Here is a 23,605-nt window from a genome sequence, read left to right on the forward strand (position 1 = left end):
GAGAGAGACTTTGGTAGCTTGATTTTGGGGTTGCTTATTTAAGAGGGAAATCAAAGATACGGGTGTGCATGCAGATGGACTACACCCAATAAACATCCCTTCTGCTCTACGATGCTAGGTGTGAAAGGGTTCAAGGGTATTCCAGGATCCTCAAGTCCTTGTTCATGCCCACAAGGCAAGGACATTCCTACCGGTGAAGGAATGTGTTCGGATTCATACGTCATGGAAGGGTTTGGGACGGGTCTACAATGCTCTTCCATGCAAAATGAAAGCCAGACTTACGCTAACGTTAGATTTATCACTTCCACCAGAAGAAATACTCCATCGATTTATAACCTAAACATACATAAAAGCGAAAAATTTCTTTTGTTGTTACTTTATTTCCTGGTATTTGGAGTTTGCCTGCTCAGGGCAAGCAAAAGATGAGGCGTGATTTCTGGTGGGGTCCTCAGCAGCAAATGGTAGAAAAGGGGAGAAGAAAGCTATTTATCTTTCTTTGGATGTTTTTAAACCAATACCCACTACTGACTTGCCAATACTGATCTTTGCAAGGTCCCCCTGTTGGGTCACATCCAAGGGAAAATCACAACTTGAAAAAGATTCCATCAATATGCAAAGGCCACCTTCACAGCTTCTTTCCGGCAGTTCAAAGCTCTTTGATGCTGACACTGGCAACTTTAATTCTACATAGATGCACCTCTGAAATGCTCAAAACATCTCAATCTATAAAACTCTCCTGCCACATACCACAGATTAGCTTTTACATGGTATTTAAGCATTTTTGAATTTACAGCCGTGTCATACCTAAATAATAGAAAAAAAAAACCACCAAAAAAAACAACAGAGAGATGACATTCAATGAAATGCGTTTGGATTCTGGGTCAACACAGGCTTCTTTGATCTGAACCTGCCTGCTAGATTCACTATCCCTCTCTTTCTGAAACACTGGACAGCCCAAAAGGACACCTCGACACGCACAATAAAAGTAGGATTTGCTGGGACCACATCTCCGGAGCTCAGCACAGCGATGCTGTGAGATCTGAATGCAAAGCCTCTGTAGTTCTCTGCTTCCACAAAGAACCAAACTAAACCTCTTGTTGTATCACCCTCTGAGTTCTGGTCTTACCTCTAAGGAAGTCCCATCAAAATAAGCCCCACTAGTGCCACCTGGGCCATGCTGCAGGTGACTCTGCTTCCTGCTTCTGACTTTTCTTGCGGATGACAGAGAGTGTTATAAATGGCTCACCTTGCCCCTCTTCTCAGTGCAGGCATAACCTGAATTTCATTGCTTACTGCCAACCCGGCTCTGCCACTTGTTTTTCCCTTCTGCTGGAGCAGATATACTCCCCTGAAACTTTCTGGCTCTTGCCCAGTGTGACCAGTGGGCTGAGACATGAAGGAGGTGCCATCAGCCTGCCCTTCTTTATTTGTGTTATCCACATTGCTTACTACATACACAGGCTCCTGATATCTGTTTCTAGTACCAAATCTCTGCCCTCCTGAAAATATACTGCCAGGTCTTTCCTTCAAACTGTCTTCCTCAAAGTCTCTTCTTGCCCTGGAAGTTTGCTCCTGTCTAGGAAAGTCATGTATATGGTGATCAGCTGTACCCTTGTGCTACACTGAATTAGCATGCGGCCCCCAAAAAGTGCTGCCACCATCACAGCTTAAATCCCATTGCTGTGCCTTTCCTAAATAGCTATGCCCATCATCTGCCACCTTGGCTGCCAATTCATCCCCTGAAGGTGAGGTAGATGCTGACCTCACCTTCTGCCCTCTTCCCTTTCCACCTAGATATCCCCACGGCTGTTTTAGTTTCCAGTTCCTAGCTGTGAGTGGATGGCCGGGTGAAACGCTGGGGTTTCAGCCCCAAGCCCCACATTAAGGTTGACATGTGGGTGATTCCCACAGCCCTTCCCAAAGGGGGGTGAGTTTCCCTTTAGGCTTCCCCCCAGGGTGGGGCGGCCTTGCAGACAGAGCCATTGGGTCAGTGAGCCCCAGGGGTCCCGCAGTGAGTAACCCAAGGTCAGGTGTCCACTGAGGGGTAACAGCTGGGACCCCTGGCAGGAGGGGCAGTGTCTGTGTGTGAGGGGGATGTCCTGTGCAGAGTTCCCTGTTGGGGAAGGACCTCCCGCCTCCCTGGGACTGGGCTCCACTCAGCTCTGGCTTTTGTAAACGTGGGCTGTGTAGGGCTGGTTGACCTGGTTGTCTCCCGTCCCTTCTATGGGAGACTGCATTTCACTGGTTATCCCACCCATTGTTGGTCGTGTGGTGTCGTTGTTGGGGTCAGTGGGACTGATGTCGATTCTGTATAATCTGATTGACTTGTTTGTACCCCCAGCGCTCACCCCTGTACTGACCCTTTTGTATCAAATACAATTTGGTTATTGGTTCATCTTTATGCTGGCTGAGTCCTTTATGCTAGGCTGATAACTGGCAAAACAATGGGGCACTTAAGAGATGCCCAGACACAGACATGGGGAACAAACGCAAAGAAGACAACAGAGGCTATTTGCCATGAACAGACGTGAGGACAGACATTCTCCTTCTGGACTGCTGACCACCCTGTAGGTAAGCTAGTCGTACCTATGTGACTCTCCATGTCCTTGGTGATGAGCATGTGCTTGTTGAAGAATGTGTGAACAGAAAACCAAGGTAAAGTATTCAGTGAGAGCTCCTAAACTTTCCTGTTTCTTCCTGTGCTCCTGCTGACACTAGAGGGCTCTAGGAGATGATGGTTCTGGAAGTGTTTGACTAACCTTGCTGTCCGCTGTTGAAGACTCTTTCTCCTTCTCTGCGTGCTGGAGTTTTCTGTTCAGGTCTTGGAACATGTCTTGGTGACGTTTTCTTGTGTGCATGATTTTCTGAAGCAAACACAAGGGCCACAGGTCAGCAAACCCTGTTCAGCTGTGCAGAAAGAACATGTCTTCCCCCCAAAGTTACATACATTATTAAAACCTAGCTCTGTCTCCCTGCATGTGCAATCTAAGCATGCCTAAAATATGTTTAAACTCGCTGAGGACCCGGTGTAGCACTGCCTTTATTTTCAGGATGAGATGGTGGGAGAAAGTGGAAAAGACTAATTTTTGACCTTAGGGTTATCCCAAACTTGCAACTACCGACTGTTTATGCTGCGGAATTTGTTTGACTGGCAGTGTTCTACTAGCTAGACCTAGGGAGCTTTGCTGACTTTATTTAACTGACACCTGACCCCATGCCCACACTGGTTTCAGTGTGTCTCCTTTGCAAATGAGCTTACCCACGCATGGAGAATTTGGGTAAAAGAACTTCCATCAGAAACTCTTCTACAATTTGCCTTTTTTTGTGTGTGTTTTGGCCCTTCTGCATTTCACTTCTACCTTCTACTGCCCAGAAGGAGAGATGGGACCAATTTCTATAAGGACTTCCCTTAGCATGCGGGAGTATGTTGAACATGGCTTCTCGTGCTCTGCAGGAGCAGGCGGCTCAAATACTTTGGGATCAACTTGAAGTATCAGCTCTAGATAAACCCACTGTGCCTCAATTTCAAACCAAGCTCATAACCTGGAGCTCTGAAGTGATTCTAGTGTCAAGGCAACTCCTCGTGGGCCCTTAAAGTGGCTTGTTTTGGAATAAGCTAGTAGCTTTGCAGGGTAAGGATAGCTCTGCTGGAAAGGATGCCATGATTGGACTCAAAATAGCTGCACTAGCTCTCAGTAGCCCCACAGACTCTCTGGAGTACTGGGTCTTTCAAAGCATTCCACCCTGTGCCTCAGATGTGATGACAGGCATTTCCCTATGTTCAGTGTAGACTTTTTCCACCCAGGCTGATTCTGTGAGGCTCATTATTAGATGTGGAAGGCCAGGGTTGACGATGGGTTGTGTCAGTGCGGACATATTAGCTTCCTTTCTGATAAGCAACGGATCTTATGCACAAAAGTCAAGGCATTTTAGACCACCAACCTACATGTGCTTCCCAAACAGGAACGTGGTGCAGTCACCTACTGCTCCATCAGCTTTTTGTAAGCATTCTGCTCACAGAGGAGAAGTTAGAGGCTTTGGGTAAGCTGATGTAGGATCTTGATTTACAAATGTTTACACAGAAGCTACTGCTCCAAAAATTAAGCAGGTACCTACATAAATCACCCATTTGTTTAGCTGCATAGGGTAAGCCTTACGTCCAGCACAACTCTTTCAACCCGTTGTTTTTAAACCCTTGAAGAAGCTCTTTGGCCAAGGCAGCACTCCTGCAAAGGTGCCAGAAGGAAAGGAAAGCAAAATTTCTTTCTCTCATCCTATCCTTAGAAAAGCACATTCAGAAAGGGATGTACTCACCTCAAAATCTAGCTCTGCGTACCGGGATTTCCGCCTCTGGATATTCAAAAGAAAAAGAGATGGGTGAAGGTTAGTAAGGGGTTGATGCTGGTGAGCGGGCACAAACTCAACCACACAGTAGATAATATAGGGAGGGTCACAGAATCATTCAGGTTGGAAAAGCCCCTCGGGATCATCGAGTCCAACCCTCAGCCTGACTCTACAAAGTTCTCCCCTACCCCACATCCCCCACAGCTCATCCCAACGGCCCTGAAACCCCCCCAGGGATGGGGACTCCCCCCTCCCTGGGCAGCCTCTTCCACTCTCGGACCACTCTTTCTGTAAAAAAATTTTTCCTAAAGACCTTCTTTTTCTTCTTCCTACATCTTCAACGTGTTTCTCTGGCTCTCTGTGATGGAAAATGTCAGCCATTTAGAGGGATCTCTACCAAAAAACACTGAACCTTGAGGCTGCCTGAGCTAGGCTGAGCACGGGAGTTTGACTAATTCAGGCTCTTGTCCTCGCTATGAGCTTGCAGGTCATTCACAGAATGAGAAGCAGAGAAGGAGGAGTAGATCAGCCAGCTGATCTGCTGGAGCTTTTGAGCACCAGTCAGCTGAGACTGAAGTTTGGACAGCAATGGCCTGGCCAGACCTACTCTCTGACAATAGTCGAGAAAAGGACCAGATGCCCTAGGATAGACCTCAGCGTAAGATCTAAGGTCTAAGGAGAACTGCTAACATATATAATGAGTTTACACCAGTCAGAAGGAGAGGGCTGCACAACCTCTGACATCCCTCTGATGCTCAGAGCATTGTGGGGCCTGCCTTAGGGACATTTTACACCTGCGATGTCTAGGGTTTTCTCATCTGTATCACGACTGAAGTCACTGAAATGGGAAACAGAGGCAGAGGATAGAAGGAGAAAAGGTAACACAAGCCATGTGCTTTGCATCAAAATGAAATTTCTTTGTCAAACTAACATTTTTATTGGATTTTGAATTGCCTGTAGGGCTAAAGACTACAGGCAAAAGTTCATTCAGCAGTGGAATCAAACTGTGAAAGTTGTGACAGATTTTGAACATTACATTACAAAATGATATCACATGCCAGTGATCTCTTTTGATAATATAATACTCTTGAAACACCTGCTGTGGCCAGCTTTGACATCAGGGCATCTTTCTGGGCTCAGAACAATACAGGAATTCACATGCTCACCTCCAAGGAGCTCATGGAGAGGGTGGAGACGGTCTCGCTCTTGGACACCACACCCGAGTTCCCTGAGTCACCTGTGTCACACAGGCTGTTGGGAATCTGTGATTCGTTGGAGATGTTTTGTGGAGCCAGCTGCTGCTGCTGTTGTTGGACCATGGGGGAACCTTGAACCTCACTGCATGTCATGGCTACAGGCTCCCGTGGAGGACTCTTGACAACAAAGCCTGGGTCAGTAGCCATACTGAGGTGGATGAGCCGTGTCTGGGGCATCTGGTCAATATTGATGCTGTATTTGCTCTCGTCCTTGGGCGGTTTGGCCCGTAAGGTAGACGTGTTGGTAGGCAGAATGACGTAGCTGGTGTCCAGCGTTTGCTCTTGTGCCCGGGAGAGTTCTGAGTCCAACTTCTTGAAGATGTCCCCATCACAGATGTAGATGGACTTAGGTGGCTGGTTCTTGTCTTTCTTCAGAGTGAGAGTGTGATTGCTGAATTCATTCAGGTTGATGGCCCCCAGGTAGTGTGGTGAGCCCTGAAGATGCATCTTGGAGACATTGGCTGGAAGACTGTTAAAGTTTGATGACCCCTTCTGGTGATTAAGTTTCAATTTCTCTTCATCTGGCAGTGATGGACGCTTCAGTGTTCCTGTGATGGTTGAGGTCCTGCAGGCAGTGATGTCTTTATTCAGCACTAGGGAGACAGATAAGTATCCTTAGCACCTCACCTAGGTTTTTGTTAACACTTCAATACCACAGTGACACCGTGCTGGCACGCTCCCTTGGACCTCTCAGCAAGAGGCTGTGGTGGCAGAACAGCATTTATACTGTGTCTTGTTGGCTTTTTTTTTGGTTTTGTTTTTTTTTTTTTGTTTTTTTTTTTTTGTTTTTTTTTTTTTAAAAAAAAAATCCAGGATGCTGAAAGCAAAGCTAAAACTAGGGAGGAAAAAATTCTTTCTTGTTTGGAGACAGTTCTCTGTAGTGCAAATTTTCCAACATAGTCACGGCCAAAACTCCCAACTAGGTCAATACATATTATATTGATAACAATATCTTGAAAAGCAAATACATGTATATACGTATAGTACATGTACTATGTGTGTATATATATGAAATATATATTACTAGCCTATGGAGGAGTAGAATTGTCTAAAATAAAAAGTTGCTTTCGCGTCAAAAATTATTTTGATTCAGAAAATAGATGAAATGCAGCATTACAAATAATTTATATTTGAAATAATTTATATTTGAAATATTATTTTTAAAAAATTTTAAATTCACTGAACTGCTTCAGGTTGTTCTTTTCCACCGAACAGTTTCAGCGTCAATTATTTGGTGTTTTAAGATAGACAACATTTTGTTATAAATTTCGAACTGTTCTCCAAGAAGCTGTTCTAGTAATCATGGCAAGCCTTTGTGAGAGCTAATTATTTAGTGGTTTTCAATTTCCCTTGAGGAAAGAAAGGAGTGCCATGAATATTCCTTAATAGGAGAGGAAAACCTTAAACTGACAAGGTGAACATGACAATTAAGAGATAAATAAAGGACACACAGACACTCATTCTCACACAACACTGTCCACAACAAAACATCTGTTCTTTTTCTACGCATAATAATCCATCGCTCAGTTGATTTCAGGGTGCAGCTAAGACCTTAGGAAGATAACGACGTCAGCCTTAATGTCTCCAGGGAATGGAAATCATGGACTGGGGAGCAGGGGCAAAGAGGGGTGGGACTGAAGGCTACTTACCCAGTATCTGAGCACAGGAAAGGAGAAATAAATGAATGTTCCCCTTTCACCCATCTCAGAAGGAAAAAAAAAAAAAGTTTTTACCTATTATTTTTTCCTCAATGGACCAGAGACAAGGATTTTTGGGGTAATCTGATATTATTGAGCTGCTCCACCTGGGACGGAGGCAGGGTATGACATAAGCATCGCATGGGAGTGATGCCACACTTGTTTTTCCTATCAACTCATACTGGGAGTGATGGGAGCTGGAAGAGCAAAGCTTCCCTCAAAGACTACAGAGCAGACAAAGCAGGATGACAAGGTTATCAAGTAGAATAAAGCGACTTTTAAAAAGCATTTGAAGCTAAGTACATGGAGTGTAACTATATCAGCTGTGGACATCTTGACATTACTAGAAGACTTGGATAACTCGGCATTACAGCACATTCATTGTGGGAAGACATTGCTGAACTCAAACCCTTCACTTGGGAGTGTCAGTAAGGTTTATTGATTCAGGCTCTTCTCCATGCTCATGTCAGCTGTGGAAAGTAGGTTTGGAGAGGTTTGCACTTGGCAATCTCTAAGCACGGAGCAGCGTGAGCTTTCAGCACTGAGCCACGGACCCAGTCCTACCAGTGAATCGGTGTGAGGAGGTTACGAGCAGTATCTGTCATCTCTCCAACCCGTCATAACGCAAGAGCTGCTGCCTCCAGGAGAAATGATGGCCGGAAACCAATGGACAGATTTCTGCTTTTCATTATTCGATAAGCGAAATGCATAGGATGATGGACCATATAGAAAGGTCTCTGAAAAGGGGACCACAATTAACTACTTAGCTTGGCACAGACAAACAGCACTTTATCACAGGAGGAATATCTCTTCAGGCAGCCATCAACAAACAAACTGTATAGCTGTATGCCGGCAAAGGAAGGGAAGCCTAGGCTGTTAGCAAGCTGGTGATCCAGGGTCTTCTGCCCTGAAGCCATGTGAAGGAAATCATCTCCTTCCTTTCCTCTGGGAAGCTTGAGTCGGGAGCAAGAAACTTGGTAGCAGATCCAGAAAGTTTCCTTTATTCAAGGAGTCCAGGGTCTGCCTTGGTTTCCAGCACAAGATGGGCTGCTGGCTATGTAGGTGGTTGTGTGTGCCAACACCCAGCCTGGATGCATGTTGGTTGAGCACGTGTTCAATTCAGACCTGGTCTCAGATGCATGTTTTTTTGCATGTGATTTTTTGGAACCAAGATCTCTTATGTCAAAAAGGAAGGAGGAAGACAAATGAGAAGAGGGAGACAGCTAGAAATTAGATTAGAAAGTGTGAGACAGAGAAGCAGGAAAAAAAAAAAAAAATGGACAGACCCTGAAAAGAGATAAATGGACAGAAAGAGACCATGAAATAAGATATCACAGGGATAAGTGAGATAAATATACTGTGACTGGGATAAGCATAGGGAGAGGGAGTGAAGCAGCAAGAAGGACAGAAAAAGATAAATAAGATATAGATAGATATTAGATAGATAAATGCTAGTGACAGTGATAGACAATACACAGAAACACAGTGACAGAGATAAATGTTGACGGAGATAGAAATACATAAATAACAGGTACAGCAAGACAGACAGCTGAGGACAGAGATAAATAAGTGATTGCAAGATAGAAAGAGATGAATTATAGATAAATACATTAGAAGCAGATAAATAAATGATAGATTAGATAAAGAAAATGATAAATGAAAGGGACAGGTAGATGTGGGCAGAGAGAGGAGAGAAACAGAAAGAAAGAGAGGAAGGAAGAAGGAAAGAGTAATAAAGAGATAGAAGGAATGAAAGGAATAAATATTAATAAAGAGACAGAAAGAAAGAGTAATAAAAAGAGAGAGAGAAGCTTTCCCATGATGGTATCTGAACACAGAGTATGTACTGTCCTTGGCTAGGGAAGATCCTGGTTTGGAAGATATGAATTATATGCAAGTGCCAAGGAAGCTGGTATTTCTCTTCCTTGGGAGAGGGAAGAAGTCTGGGAGGGTAAACGAAAGCCTAAATATCTACAAAGGGCAAGAAAAAAACCCCAAAAACAAAAAACCAACCAACAGCCAAATGGTCGTACGTGCCAGGACCAGGAGAGGACAAAACCTGCAGAGATGAACAGGTAGCAAAGGAGAATCCAGACAGCACAAACACCCCCAGGGGAATGAGAGAAAAGGGAGTTATTGGAGAAAGGCACTGTCAATCATGCAGATCTTGAGGCTCAGAAGCAATGTGTGTGATTGAACACGCAGCAGAAAGGTGCAGAAGGATCACAGTAGGAAGAGATGGATCCAATCTCTTTTTCCTTGATACTCTGCCATCACGTTACATGGGTAAGAAAAAATACCTCGGAGTCAAGGCTTAATCGTAATTAAAAGGCTGAGAGAGATAAGGGGAAGTAGGATAAGCAGAGAATAGGGGGAATCTAGGGGTGTTGCTTTCTTTCGGTCAGGGTTGAGAGTAAGGGCAGCCCACGCGAGTACATGCAAGCAACTAAGACACACAAATCAAACAGAAAGGAAAATAAATGGCCTAGTTCAATCCCCAAACCAGGTCACTTGTTGATTCTCACCTGTGATGTGCTCACCTGATCTACAAGCCATATCCACGTCCTTCTCAAAATCGGTCTGAAAGACAGAGAAAACGGAGGACACGGTCAAAAGGGGGTGGTGGGGGGAAAGCAAGCCATTTGGAAAATGCAAAAATTAGTGAGGCCGACACAACCATTGTGAGAAGAGTGGATGAGAGATGTTTTGCTTGGGTGTTGAAACATGGCAAACAGACCACTTCTTTCCACCTGTGGCTTTTTGAACCTCAGGCGGTGGTAAAGCTGGAACTTTTTTTATTTTTTTTTCGACTGGGTTCATCCGCTCATCCATAAATTAATTCCTGGGCTGCCAGATTAAAATACCTCCCTGGAACATGTTTACGCACATTACTAAAAATCAGGGGAGAAGTTCCTGGCCCAATCTGCCTTGGATATATCACCCCACACTTAGGCAAAGTGGATTCCCCTTCACTCATTGAAAAGATCTGGGGATGCCCCGGAGAACACTCCATACCCACTGGGCTTTCTTGTCATTTATCCCCAAGCCACATGAAGTGGAAACAAATCTCTGCTTCTGAAATACTTAGCATATAAAATCAATGGTCCCTGCAGGCACAAAGGCTGAATAACTTTTTCAAGTGGTCTGTACAGCCAAATGAAACTCCTTTCTTCTCCCAGTACGAGTTAATATTTTTTTTTTCTAAAGCCTTTAGCAGATAACATTTCAAAGAACTGGATGCACTGAGTCACAGTGGGCCATGAGTTTTCATGGACTAATGGAAAGGCCGCACACTAGCAAAAGGTAGAAGAGTTCACTGATTATTTCTAGCATCCTTTCGGAAAGAAGACACTTAATGTAATTGTAGTAATGTGATTAAATGCATTCCAATTTAAAACTAAGAAAAATGTAAAAAAAAAAAAATCTCCATCCCCCTCAGATAAACACTTTAATATCAGCAGGTTAAGGTCCAAGAGTTTTTGAAGAGCTGGTTGAGGAATTATCTAAGCATTCTTGATGCTAATTTCTTAGTAAATTACTTAAATATAAAATAATTTTGAAAAGGGTAGAGAAGAAATAAGACTGAACTAATGTTTAAACGGGCAAGTGGGATGACACAGAAAAATATAATATCTTTTTCCTGATAGGAATTCCAGAAAAATGTAACCAAACCGCCTGTACTAGTTCTACTGATAAATAAATAAATGATAAGTTTATATTTAATAACAGTCAACAAGATTTTGTTGAAAACAGTTCTACTCAGCTAAGCTTCTTTTCACTCACTGGGCAGATCTGGAGATTACTGGAAAAGGTAACAGCAAAAAAACCCAAAACAAACCAAACCCATCCTGCAAAGCTTTTGATTTCTTTGGTTATTTTACAACTCAGTCACTATAAAATAACATTGTACCTCTCTAAAAATATCAGTGAGGAGTCATCATTCATGTTTAGATTCTGGAGCTTTTTGTGCCTGAATGTGAAGAAACTGATTGTAAGTTCTCTACTTCTCAACACATCCATCAACAGTGCAGAAGAAAATGTAATCTCATTGCAAAAAAACCCCTTGTAGCTGACACAGAATTTTCAAGGTCGTCGATAATGAATGAAAACAGACAGTTATTCAGATACAAAAAATCTGAAACTTCAGAATACAGCGCTTGGGATGGGTGACAATAGAATAACAAATATAGCATCCACATTTTTAAAGGATGGCGAGAGTCTGAAGGGCATGTGGAAAAGGGTTATATAAATAATTTGAAAGCAAATGTCTTACAGAGGGAGAATAAAAAAGCTCAGTGCGTTAACTTATTGAAGGGAAGATTGAGACGGGATATGATTATGGTGTCTATTATTGAAGGAGCGAAAGTACCAGGCACGCAAGGGGCTTTCTAATTGCACATAAAGAGGCATAGCAAGAACCTGTCTGAATATGAGAAGACCATGGATTTAAACTCGAAATGAGGCACCTGCTTTTAACAAACACCTATGAGGTGGGGTAGGATTATATATCTCTTGATGTCTTGACTTAAAGATTGTGCTGTTTGAAAGGAGGCCGTGTACCCAAGCACAAAACTGGAAAAAAAAAAAAAAAAAAAAAAAGCACCGTTGGTTTGTGATATAGGTCTAATATTAACCAGACGGTTTTTGGAACTTGTTTAGATCTTGTGATTGTCCTGATGTCCTTACCCCAGCCTCAGAAATCAACTGCCTCGTATATCACCTACATCGCAACACTGAAGCAGATGCAAAACAATTCCCCGTAGTTTATTCTTCTACAGCCTTATCTAGACTTTTTGAAAAGGATTTACACAATGGGACCAAGGTTTACAGTGCTTAAACTATATTCCCAGTGAAACAATATGAACAAGTGTGCTTTTGTGAGAAACAAATCCTTCTGAGACAGCGTCTTTATAATAAGGACCTAACACGCTGTGATTCAAACGGTATTAACGTACTGCCTCCTAGCGTCGGCTGGGGCAAGGCGGCATGATGGGGATGAAAAGGGCTGGAAGACCCGGGAGGTATATTTTTGGTTTTGTATTTTCTGGGAGAGAAAGAATCTCACCAAGATGTCTGCAAAACTTTGTGTGTAAGTTTGAGCCCCTTCGTATAACAGTGAAAAGAAACCGTATTTGTGTGAAAGAGCCTATGCTAAGTGCCACGTTTCGTCAAGTGCAGGTTCAAAGGAAAAAAGAATGGTGATTGCAAAATCTATGATGGACAAAGACTTTTGTTTATCAGTTATGAGTTAAAAATGCCCATAGCTCCCTTAATAATAGGCTAGGTGTTTTTTTTTCCCTACCATTAGCTGAGCATGGCCGTTCTGAAATGACCCCCCGGAGTCTCCATTGCCCTCTTCCTGACGATCTACTACTCGGCACTTCACCGCATCTTGGACCTGCAGGAACAAATGTATTTGCAAAAGTCAGAGTCAGAGAGGAATACCAAACCATATTCAATTCTGCTGCAGAAAAAATAAATAATAATAATAAAAAAAGTCCTTGGCAGATCAAAAGAAAGATGGATCCTACTTCAGTGGCATTCAGGTATTCATTTCAAATAGTTTATATGATACATATCTCACTAGCAGAGAAACTCAAAGGTACCCTGGGTCACTGTGTTGGTCACTTCTAGTTGCTTGATTTATACAGGCAAGAATAAAAAAGTCTTTTATTTTGCAGCTTGCAGTACATTTACGATGGAAGCTATTGCATAAATCGTTATACTGGGGTCTGCGATGTCTGATTATGATCCTGTATTGGCTGTAATATATATCTGATCCAAACCCCCCTGAAATCAATGGAAAAAAATGCCAGTGACTGCAACGGGTGTTCAATGCAGGCCCATATTCATAATGCAATTAATTGAAGAAGTCTCAGCCACGCCAGTAGTGTAACTCCCTTGATTTCATTGGCCCAACATAAGAAATTAATCTGTTTTACTTAATTTAAAGGAGCTGTAAGATAAAATGAATATTAAAAAAAAAACCCAACCCAAACCTTCCTGTCTCTGTTATTAATAGTCTATCCACTCAGTAGGATGAAAAGAATAAAAGAAACATAAAAGATTCGTCCTTTTCTTCCCTGATATAATTTACCATTTTAAATCTCCACAGGGAGGCTGGAAAGAATTTACTCAATTTCCTTGCTTGATTATTGCTAGCTCTCCTTTCTAGCTTGAATATCTAGATGCTAATGCCAACATACAATCATTCTGTAAATCTCAGCGCAAGTTGCCCCTCTTGAAATCAAACAAAGAAATTGTTTTTCTTAATATTCCATTTTTGGAGGTGGGGTGTAAACATTCTGGAAATATTTATTATTTCTGGAATAATCCTCCAAATTCCACTCTGCAGTACACTCAGCATGATGATCATTGATTCATCCCTCCTCCGCTCTGACCGATACTGTCACGGTCATTTTTGTGGTCACTGTCTACACAAAGGCAAAAAGTTCATAGGATTAGAGGAGCTACCAGCCCGACTACATATTTTTTCAGATGTTTTCTCTGGGAAATACGTTGGTTAGATGAAAGAGAACGGTTCATTCATCTCACCTCCCGCCGTAGGATGCAATGGACCATAACGATGACAAAGCCCTCCAACGAGTCAAAGACAGCAAAAAGGATCTGGAAGAGCGCTGACCGCCGATCTGTGATTGCCAGAACTGCAGACATCCAGGTGAGAGCCAGAAGAGGTAGGACCACGCAGGAGCTCCAAAGGGATGCCCTGTCAAGGGAGAGGAAAAGAGAATTCAGGTCCAATTCAGCCTTCACCCACTTCCACGTGGGATGCTAATTCCAGCCTCCTGATCCCACGGGGCTTCAGAAGACTTCTTTAGCAAACGTTTACTTGTGCTTAGACGTCTTCTGAGCCCCTGTCACAGGGAAGCAGGAAGGTGCTTTGCACACTCACGCTACCAGAACAGGTGACACACGTTTCTACGAGAGGGACTATTTTTCAATGGTGCAGTCATGCATAAAACTTGAGGTGGGGAGGAAGGATGCAGATACCTCCCTCCCCCTTTCACACCCTTCCCACTCTATGTCCCTAGTCCACAGCGATGGCATTTCCCAAGGAGGGGAGACAAAATACAGTCACTGGAGGTTGCCAAAGGGAAAGGGGAACAGTTGCAGCAGAGACTGGTTTGCCACGATGGCTGTCAGTACTTGGGTTACAGACACTTGGACTTCCACAGCACATGGAAGACACCAACACTGGGGACATGTGTCACGGTTTCAAGTGACTAAAACAGAGAAGCATAGAGCTGATGTGGAGACTGATATTTTGCTGTTGCTCCCTTACTCTGCAGCTGACGGTGCCTACAACACTACATCAACGAACAGCAGGAGAATCCATACCTGACCCAGTTTAATCTTGGGTGGACATTCTGGGTTAAAATAACTTAAGACTCAAGCCTCTTCTTAATTCACAAGACCGAAAGCTGGACAAAACAGTTTTCTGAAATGCAAGTTCTGTCCCATAGACCTCTACTTTATCTATGAATGATGGCTCTAGAAATGGGAAAGCAGTTCTGTTCTCATCGACTATTTAGTCATTCAGCTCTCTGACCAAAAGGGGTCCCAAGAAATTTTAACAGTTTACAAGGGAGATTTTAAGATGTCAGTTACCCTATATATTTGGCAGCACTGGTGCACCAAGAGTACCAGGAGAATTTCTCTGTGGGCCTTTATCTAACAAATAAGAGTAGACCAACGCACAGGCTGAATAACAAGTTGAGCTTCAAGATTTTTTTTGGCGTAGAAAACCTCAGCCTATATATTATACTAACAAACAAATACAGGCAACACAATAAATTACAGGACGGATATCATGACACATGTTTTACAGTACTTACATGGGACTTGCTTACCATTTTCTGATATATGCTCAAGATTTTAATAAAGATTACTCGCTGATTATCCAGGTACCTCTCTCACAGATCTCAGTGAGAGCTTCACCTGACCAAAGCTGGAGCTTGGACACAGGTATGGACATCAGGATGTAACGCCCTGGCTTCAGTTAAGGGTTTTTCAAGGCTTGTCACATCAGTTCTGCTGCAATGATCACATACTGAAGTGACAGGTTACTTTTATAGTCATAATGATACTCTGATCGCAAATATTTCTACAACCTGCCCAGACTCAGATGTGTTCCTTAGTGGCATTATTAAGCAATGTAATTTACCTAAGGGAGCATATAAATGGAATATAATTTTTTTAAAAAAAAATTTTTCCCCCAGTTAAAAAAAGCATTATGAGACTTCCATGTAAGGTAAAGGTCATGACATAATCTGAAACGTTGTAATTTTATACAGGATGGCAAACTGAATGCTATTTAATAGTCCGATATGAACTATAATTTCAAAGTATTATTAAAAAAAAAAAAAAAAAGCGCAGTAGCCAGACAGCCCTCAGCCAAACAACTCCTAAACAGAAGTTTTGATTCCACTTCTCCCTCGGCCCTCTGAAATATGTCTCATTAAACTGAAACCTCTCTTTGCTATCATTTGCAGTGGTGCGTTAATAAAACTGCCTAGGCAATAAGTGCAGCGGAAAAAAATCAGAGGCAGAAAAGACAAATGAAAAGATAAGGCTTGCTCCATAACATGCCACTCTAAGATGTGTCTTCCACGCAGGTATCAGCAAACACAACACGCCTGATGCATGACTTGATAGATGAAGTCATTTCAGTAGCACCGGCAAAGTCAATAGAGGCTGCTAAAAAAGGTCTGTACCAGACAACTCGGCTTCCTGGAATTATCTGGTCTGTGAGCAAACTCTTAATAAACACATATGTGTACATTGCCACTACCAATGTGCAAACAAGAAACCTGGCAACCGCATCTGAGAACGGATCTGACCTGTAAGTATCGGTCTGAAGCAGCTACCTAGATTTTAGATGGGTTTTCCCCTCTTGAAATGCAAGATGAGACTTCGCATCCAAGATTTAAATGTAGATTTGGGCTTGTAAGGAATGCTGATGAGGAGGTAAACTTTCTCCTTAGCAAACGGTTAGATTTCAATCTACCAGCTTCAAAACCTGCTTAAAAAAAAATATGTAGGCACCCTGCTTTAACAAGGCACTGCTTGAGTCTATTTGCTACCCAGGGCACAGATGCAACAAACCGTAACTACAGTGGGCTCCCTTCAGAGCTCCTGCTGTCGTCACGGGACTCAGGGAGTCCTTCCCAGCCCCTCCTCTGCGTGTCTCCTCCATCTGTGCAAACTATTCAACTTTCTTCTGAGTCGAGACATCCTGAGGGGCTTCACCATTGCTCCCCAACGAAAGCAACCTTAAACCACCACTTAAATCTCTGCCCTTCCAACCAGATGATGAAAGCATCACCTGCATTTCCAACTCGGATGATGAAAACAGTATTATGCCATGTAATTAGCTGAAGGAAATCAGGATTTTTCCCAACTGAGTTGTGCTGACTTACACCAGCTAAAAGTCTGGCCTTTCTGCTCTCTTTGTGATTCAACTTGCAGATGCCTCCTCAACAATATTCATGCCTTACAAACGTTATGGAAATGTTGCTTGACACTTAATGCATAATCTTTATTCTCAAGCAGCAGATGGCAACAGGTCATAGGAATGGAACTTACTTTAATTTCACTTTCAGAGTTCTGCTTTGGTTTTGAAGTATTAAATTAAAAAAAAAAGCTTTTTTTTTTTTTAAAAAAAAATCATATCAAGACTGAAATTTCAGAAGAAAACTCAGGGGAAGATAAGTGGGTTTCCTGTAACATTGCCCTTAATTCTACCTGCTGTGAGCTGAATCCTTGGCAGAACTCATACCTCTGCCACCTTTTCATCTGTCCCTTTTTTTAGGAGGTACTGAACATTCTTGAAAGGTTCCAGAATAACTTAGAGGAGCTAAGAAACTTCATGTTATGGTGACATGTGATGTGAAATGAAACTATTTGTTATGTAATGACACTGTGATTACCTAATGACTCTTCATTATGGATTATCCGTGATTAACGAACCGAGGATTTTTTTATTTTTTTTTTTTTTTGCTTGAGACAAAGGAATTAGCTGGCGGATCCTCTTATTTGTCCCCTATGTGACAGCACTCAGGATGAGTGACAGCAATATCAAGGGAATATCATTACACTGCATCGTGGAAGCATGATGACGGTTTATTGTGTGACGCCCATGACATGACAACGTTACTCAGCAGTACAGTTGTAGTGTCATGTTGTTCCTCCACCACACCACGCTACTGCTGCGTTGCAGAGGAAGGGCGTTACGTCAGGATATGGCAACGCCACAGCACGGTGCAACCAAATAGGATTAAAATGGTGTGTGACAACGTGGCCACACGATAACATTGTCCACAGCTTTATCTAGCATGGGAAAGACTTAGCTTTATGAAAGCACATAGCAGACCCAGCTCTGGCCACAAGCAGATGATGTCTTTTGGTCAAAATGTCAAAAACTAGCTGTGGTTTGGTTCCATAGCTAGCTGGCAGCCTTGAGAGTCTTCATCTTTGCAAAAGAAGCAGAATAAACTGATGGCACTTAGAGGACAGCGATGGAAAGAGCAAAAAATGCTTTAGGATACAAAGATCTACATGAAGAAAGATTAAGGCCTGCACCCTGACAACAGGCAAGTGCAGGGGGAGACACAGTACACACCAACAAAGATGTAAAGGCTCAATCATAAAGAGGTGATCAATTCTTCTCATTACTCAACACTGACAGGGCCGCCAGTACCATAAGCTAACGAAGCAGCAGAAGGAAAAATAATTTTATAATTCAGAAAGCGGGTCCTGGAGAGGAGCTCTGAAAAGGGAGATGGCAAGGGAGGGCTCCTTAACATGCTGCTCAGAGTGGCGTGAGCTGTTCCACTATTCCTGCATCACAGAAGTTCTGCTACAGGGAAACCACAGTACAAGGATTTACTTTACTCATTTTCTCATGCTTTATCCCTCTTCTAACTTGTATTCCTTTTAAAAGCAAGAGTGCTGCTCCAAATTTAGGGACAGATTCAGAGAAACTCCCTTTAACTCAATGCCCATGTAACCAAGAGAGGAAATTTGTAATTAGAAAAAGGGGGGCACTGTGCATGCTCTTCCCATGCACGGGCAACACAGAAACACGAGATATTATTTTTGTTTTCTCCAAAAGATTGTTCATCTCTCAGTTGCTGCAATGTGAACCAGGACTAGGGGAACAGGAAATCAAATGCCTTTAAATAAGACAGGCAGGTAATGAAGTAGCTATGGGCAGACTTCTTGATTATTCACCCCTAATAAGGGAAGTTGTTCTTTGACAGTGCAAGCAAGGACCTGCAGGGTCCAAGTGTTATCCCCAGGTAAGGATACAATTTCAAATTCCTTGAACTATGAGAACAACGCTCTCCTGAGGAACAGTTTCCTTCATACAACCAGCCATGCATGGAAATACTGATTCATATTAGTCCTGGAACTACAATTGGACATCTAAGACTTCCTGAAATGACTTTGAGCCAAAAGAAAGAGCAAATCCCTTACATGGGAGATTTGACATGAGAGCTTCTGATGATGCATGAGATGGGTCATGAGGACTCCCTGACATTGACTCTTGGGTGGGTTGCCTGCAAGAAGAATGCACTGTGCCAGGGCCTTAGACTTGGGCCGGTCTCTTCCCTATGGTCAGAACTGGAGAGTTTGTAATGAACTGCCTGGCAGGAATTCTTTCCTTCTTTCCTTCCTTCACAGAATCACAGAATTGTCTAGGTTGGAAAGGACCTTGGAGATCATCCAGTCCAACCGTTCATCTAACACTGACAGTTCCCAACTACAGCAGATCCTTAAGCGCTAAACTGACCCGACTCTTCAACCCCTCCAGGGATCCCGGGGACTCCCCCCCTGCCCTGGGCAGCCCATTCCAACACCCAACAGCCCCTCTGCAAAGAAATACTTCCTGACATCTACTCTAAACCTTTCCTGGCACAACTTGAGGCCATTCCCTCTTGGCCTGTCGCTTACTACTAGGTTAAAGAGGCTCAAACCCAGCTCTCTGCACCTTCCTTTCCTTCCTTCCTTCCTTCCTTCCTTCCTTCCTTCCTTCCTTCCTTCCTTCCTTCCTTCCTTCCTTCCTTCCTTCCTTCCTTCCTTCCTTCCTTCCTTCCTCCCTCCCTCCCTCCCTCCCTTCCTTCCTTCCTTCCTTCCTTCCTTCCTTCCTTCCTTCCTTCCTTCCTTCCTTCCAATAACAGTCCCTGGTATCTGCAGTGGACATCCCTGTTGACAGCAAGTACAAAGAAATAGCATGTCCCCAAGATATTTTTTGCCTGTCTCAGATAAAAATTTTTGACGGGTAGCAAAGACAAATTAATTATAAGGCAGTATTTCACAGACAGCAATAAAAGAAAGGAAATGTGGAAACAGAGGTCTTCCACTGGCAAAATATGCGCAGCATCTTCTCCAGAACAACCTGGAGGGAAAGGTTTTTAAACCCACACCTGTCAAGTCTAGCTGACCCTTAACATGTCATAGACATCCAAAGCTTTCCTTTTTATTATTTTCTAGGTCAAGAAATTGCTCAATTTCCAGTGCATTTTTTTTTTTTCATTTCTGTCATGATTTCTACCTGCTCTCCCGTCAGTGTTTTACCATGTTCTCCCTCAGTTACACATCCCCTTCTCTGACCCCTTTTCTCTTAGTCACAGATATTACCACAAAAAGTTGCTCAAAACTTCTAGGATTTCCAAAAGCCAAGAAAAATGGACAAAAGGATCTATCCTTTCATTCTACTTTATTGCAAAAACAAGCCTCTGAAGCTGAAGAGGGCAGGAGCAACCCCAGCAGGAATAAGGCAGGAACATCCTTGACCAAACAACTATGGTTAACTCCAGGTCAGAGAGGAGCCAGGAATCCTCACAGCATCTGATTTACATTACAAGACTTCAAAACTGAATGGCAAAGCTGATCCAAGGTCTGGGATGAAGGCCAGCAGAATGGTGGCAGTGGCATGAAGCATAATGAGGGCTTTGCCTTACTGACCACCTCATTTAAAATAGGTTTGGAGGAAGAAAAGCAGAAAGAGTTCAGCTGCAGAATGAGTGGCCGACAAGGGTAGATGAGGGCTGAGTGAACGGACTCGTGTGTTACTCAGTGGTCCATTTGCAAGGACAAGAGCGTAAGACGCTTCAGGACAAACAACAAAACCAGTACTGGAAGTTATCATCTAAGGTATTCTGTCTGCTGGGAAACAAAGGATATATCCTCTTACAAGAGCCCTCCATTCCTATCAAACCATTTAAAGTAGAAAAGCAGGATAAGTAGGAGACCTGGATTTCATATTCCTTTTTTTTTTTTTTTTTTTTTTTCCTGATTTGAAGAGGAATCAGAATACGTGAATTTATGACAGAACAATGTCAGACAATATGGGAGGAGGATTTGAGATAGCTTTACTTTTTTAAATGCATTTACTGTGAAGAGAAAGCCTCTCCTATTTAACAGTCTAATTTATTAATAGTAAAGCTTCTGCTGGTTTAGCATTCCTCTGCAGTCGCAGGAAACTGAAACGCAGTGACCTGCTAATTCCAGGCTTGTGGTCCACGTGTCTGGAGCAATGCCATCCCACCATCTCAGCTAGGCACTGTTGCGAAAGGTGAGTAAACTTCAACAGTGAAAAAAATAAAGGAGATTTTGTTTAGTTTTTGCATCTCATAGAGACTGATTGCTCTTAATAGAGGTGATTGCATGTTCTTTTTTCCTAACGACAATTGGTTGTTTTTTTAGAAATGTACATTTGCCCCTAAACGCTATTGGATTTTATATAAATGGCTCAGTTTTCAGAAAGAACGAAAAAAAAAAAAAAAAAAAAGGAAAAAAAACCCTTGTGTTTTGATTTCATTTTCTATTTCTACATTTTGAGATTTGGCACTCAGCTGTTTATTTTTGTTTGGATTAATTAAAGGTAGGAGTTTTCAAACTGCAGATATCTAGATCTGAGACTGTTTCTTTCACACATTTTACATATATTTCTTTCGACATCAACACCAAAATACAGCATCACTTAGAAATTATGTAGGTAATAAAATTTCAAAAAGGGAAGGAAGGAAGAAAGGCAAGCCTTCCCTCATTGCTCTTCCTCCTACCTTAACCTTTGGGAAAAAAGCCAACTATATAAATAGCAACAATTTCTCTAGCAGAACAAAGCAATGGCATTTTAATAAGTGTTTTATTTCTTCCTAATTCCAGCGGCATCTAAGAAGAGATTTAACAGCATTTGACTTTTGTAACAGAGCTATGAAATGCTTTAAGATTTTGAGAACTAATTCCAAGTGCTTTTAGGGGTCCAAAAGAGGTAGTCAACACTTAATCAAATCAGAACTGCAGCCCTATGAGGTATTAAACTTAACTCTAGCTTTTTATAAGAGAAAAAAAAAAAAAAACAAACCAACAACCCACTACTTAGAAGTGATTCACCAACTCACTGAAATCATACTCAATGCTCTGCAACTTCTGGAGTAAAAAACTCAAGGACACGCTTAAGCGTTTGACAAAGCTGGAGTTTGAGGCCTCGTCTACCATCAAAATGAACGGGAATCACATCTTTAAGTCTCTAACTCCAAGAACTAAATTAAATGGGGGCATTAAACATATACCCAGCTTCTAACAAATGAAGAGTCCCTTTGTCTTCCATGGGCTGCTCACATGCTTAAATCTAGGCATGTCGTAAAGTGCTTTTCAGGATCCAGCCCATCAGCTTTTGCTCAGGGGATGTTGCAGGAGCCCTACACTACTCATGGCCCACAGAATGAGGTCAGGAAAAGTTGGGGATATGGGGAGGTGGGCAGGGACATGGGGAGAGAAAACAAACAAGGGCTGGTGAGTGCAGGGAAATGAGAGAGGGAAATAAAATAAATTAAAAAATAAAAGAAAGTGGAAAGAAAGAAAGAAAAGAAGTTGAAATTAGAGGAACTAACATGGCGTTACTGGTGGCTGTGGCCGAAACTTCAGCAGAAGAAACTACTCCACACTTGGAACATTTGAGCGTCATGCCGTAAAGGGGCACTGCCATCTGACTGCAATTAAAACCAAAAGACTGAAACAAAACAAAACACTTTGCTTATGAGCACAAACGTAGAAAGGAAAGGGAAAGAGAAGCCAAAAGAAAGGAAGAAAGGAGAAAGGGAACCAACCAACCATACCCAGTTTGAAAAGAGAAATGAAAGACAGGCAGGAATAAAACTCGCTCATCTGTACCACTCCAGATGCAGGAAATGGGGAAAAAAATGTACAATTCAGAGACATGTTGGTGCTGCTGGAGAGGGTGGAACTGTGTTGGTGAATGTTTTTTCCAGATTCAGGGTATCTCTCTCTGGCACCCAGGGAAGAGAAACCAGTACTGCTCTCCCAGTCTCCACCTCCTTCTTTTGGTTCGTTTTTGAGAAATTGCTCTTTTCCCTCCTGGCCTTTTTGCTCCAAAACAAAAAAGGTGGCAGGGTTGTACAGTAGAAGGCAAGAAGTAGGGCTGTGGGGACTTGTGTCTGTTTATCTTCTTTCCTAAAGCAGTGCAAGGTTTAAGCCGTATGTTTTCTTCACCGGCCCCTGTGTGCTAGTCCTCACCTCGGCGGGGACACCCACACGGCAGCTGACAACTCCCAGGGGAAAGGCAACTCTGGCTGCTTAATCTGTGATGGAGGACATGCAGATGGGACTGTTCACGTCCTGAAAGTTAACCACAAGCTTGAGTGTTTTCTAAGACCATCAACCTGCCCTGAAGGGAGCTGGACCGGCTGACTACTTCTGAGACATTTCTTCTCACAGATCTTGTTTTGGAGCTGAAAACCTCTTTGGGATGAACCCTGAGACTTATTCACATCAGTTGTTCCCACTTTTTCTGGATGGGATCAACCACAGAACCAGGCCACTGCGGGCTGCTGGTATAAGGGGCTGCAGGGATGTGCTAAAGGGCGTATCCTCAGGAGTTTTAGAAGCTGATGTGTGTGAACCCACCTAGCTGACAGGCCAGCTCTTACTCAGGAGCCCAGAAGCCACGTTACCTTGGCATCGGCCCTGTTTCTTCCCAGAATTTACTAGTTTGTGTCCACTCTCTGATTTGCACAGACATCCACATTAAATCTAGTTTAAGAAACGGGCAGGAGTCTGCAAAACATCCTACAGACCTACACGCAGTGCCTGATATTCGAGAAGGCATGAACATCACCGCCGAAGGAGAGTAGGTCTGTCATTCCTGGGTGATGGAAGTGCAGGTGGTGAGGGGTGATGTTTGCAGGTATGAAAGGTTGGGGCTTTTACAGCCCTACACTGCCTGGGAGAGAGATAAGGAAACTTGACAGATTGTTTCTT

The 23,605-nt window shown here is 42.8% G+C and overlaps 1 protein-coding gene across 6 annotated transcripts in view; it reads right to left on the reverse strand.

Annotated features, from left to right (window-relative positions):
- Window positions 1–23,605, reverse strand: part of ADGRB1 (adhesion G protein-coupled receptor B1) — a 287,094-nt gene that overhangs the window by 12,167 nt on the left and 251,322 nt on the right. For 2 of the 6 annotated variants that reach the window (XM_074898342.1, XM_074898338.1), the window contains 8 exons: window positions 22,219–22,317; window positions 13,853–14,024; window positions 12,600–12,695; window positions 9,823–9,877; window positions 5,511–6,193; window positions 4,315–4,350; window positions 2,760–2,864; window positions 283–336 (listed from right to left, as the gene is read on the reverse strand). In XM_074898342.1, coding sequence (XP_074754443.1) covers window positions 283–336; window positions 2,760–2,864; window positions 4,315–4,350; window positions 5,511–6,193; window positions 9,823–9,877; window positions 12,600–12,695; window positions 13,853–14,024; window positions 22,219–22,317 — 1,300 coding nt within the window. The remainder of the gene's footprint in view (window positions 1–282; window positions 337–2,759; window positions 2,865–4,314; window positions 4,351–5,510; window positions 6,194–9,822; window positions 9,878–12,599; window positions 12,696–13,852; window positions 14,025–22,218; window positions 22,318–23,605) is intronic. The other 4 variants (XM_074898339.1, XM_074898340.1, XM_074898341.1 and 1 more) reach the window with 4 other exon arrangements.

Source organism: Athene noctua, chromosome 2, assembly GCF_965140245.1.
Source record: "Athene noctua chromosome 2, bAthNoc1.hap1.1, whole genome shotgun sequence".
NCBI classification, from domain to species: domain Eukaryota; kingdom Metazoa; phylum Chordata; class Aves; order Strigiformes; family Strigidae; genus Athene; species Athene noctua.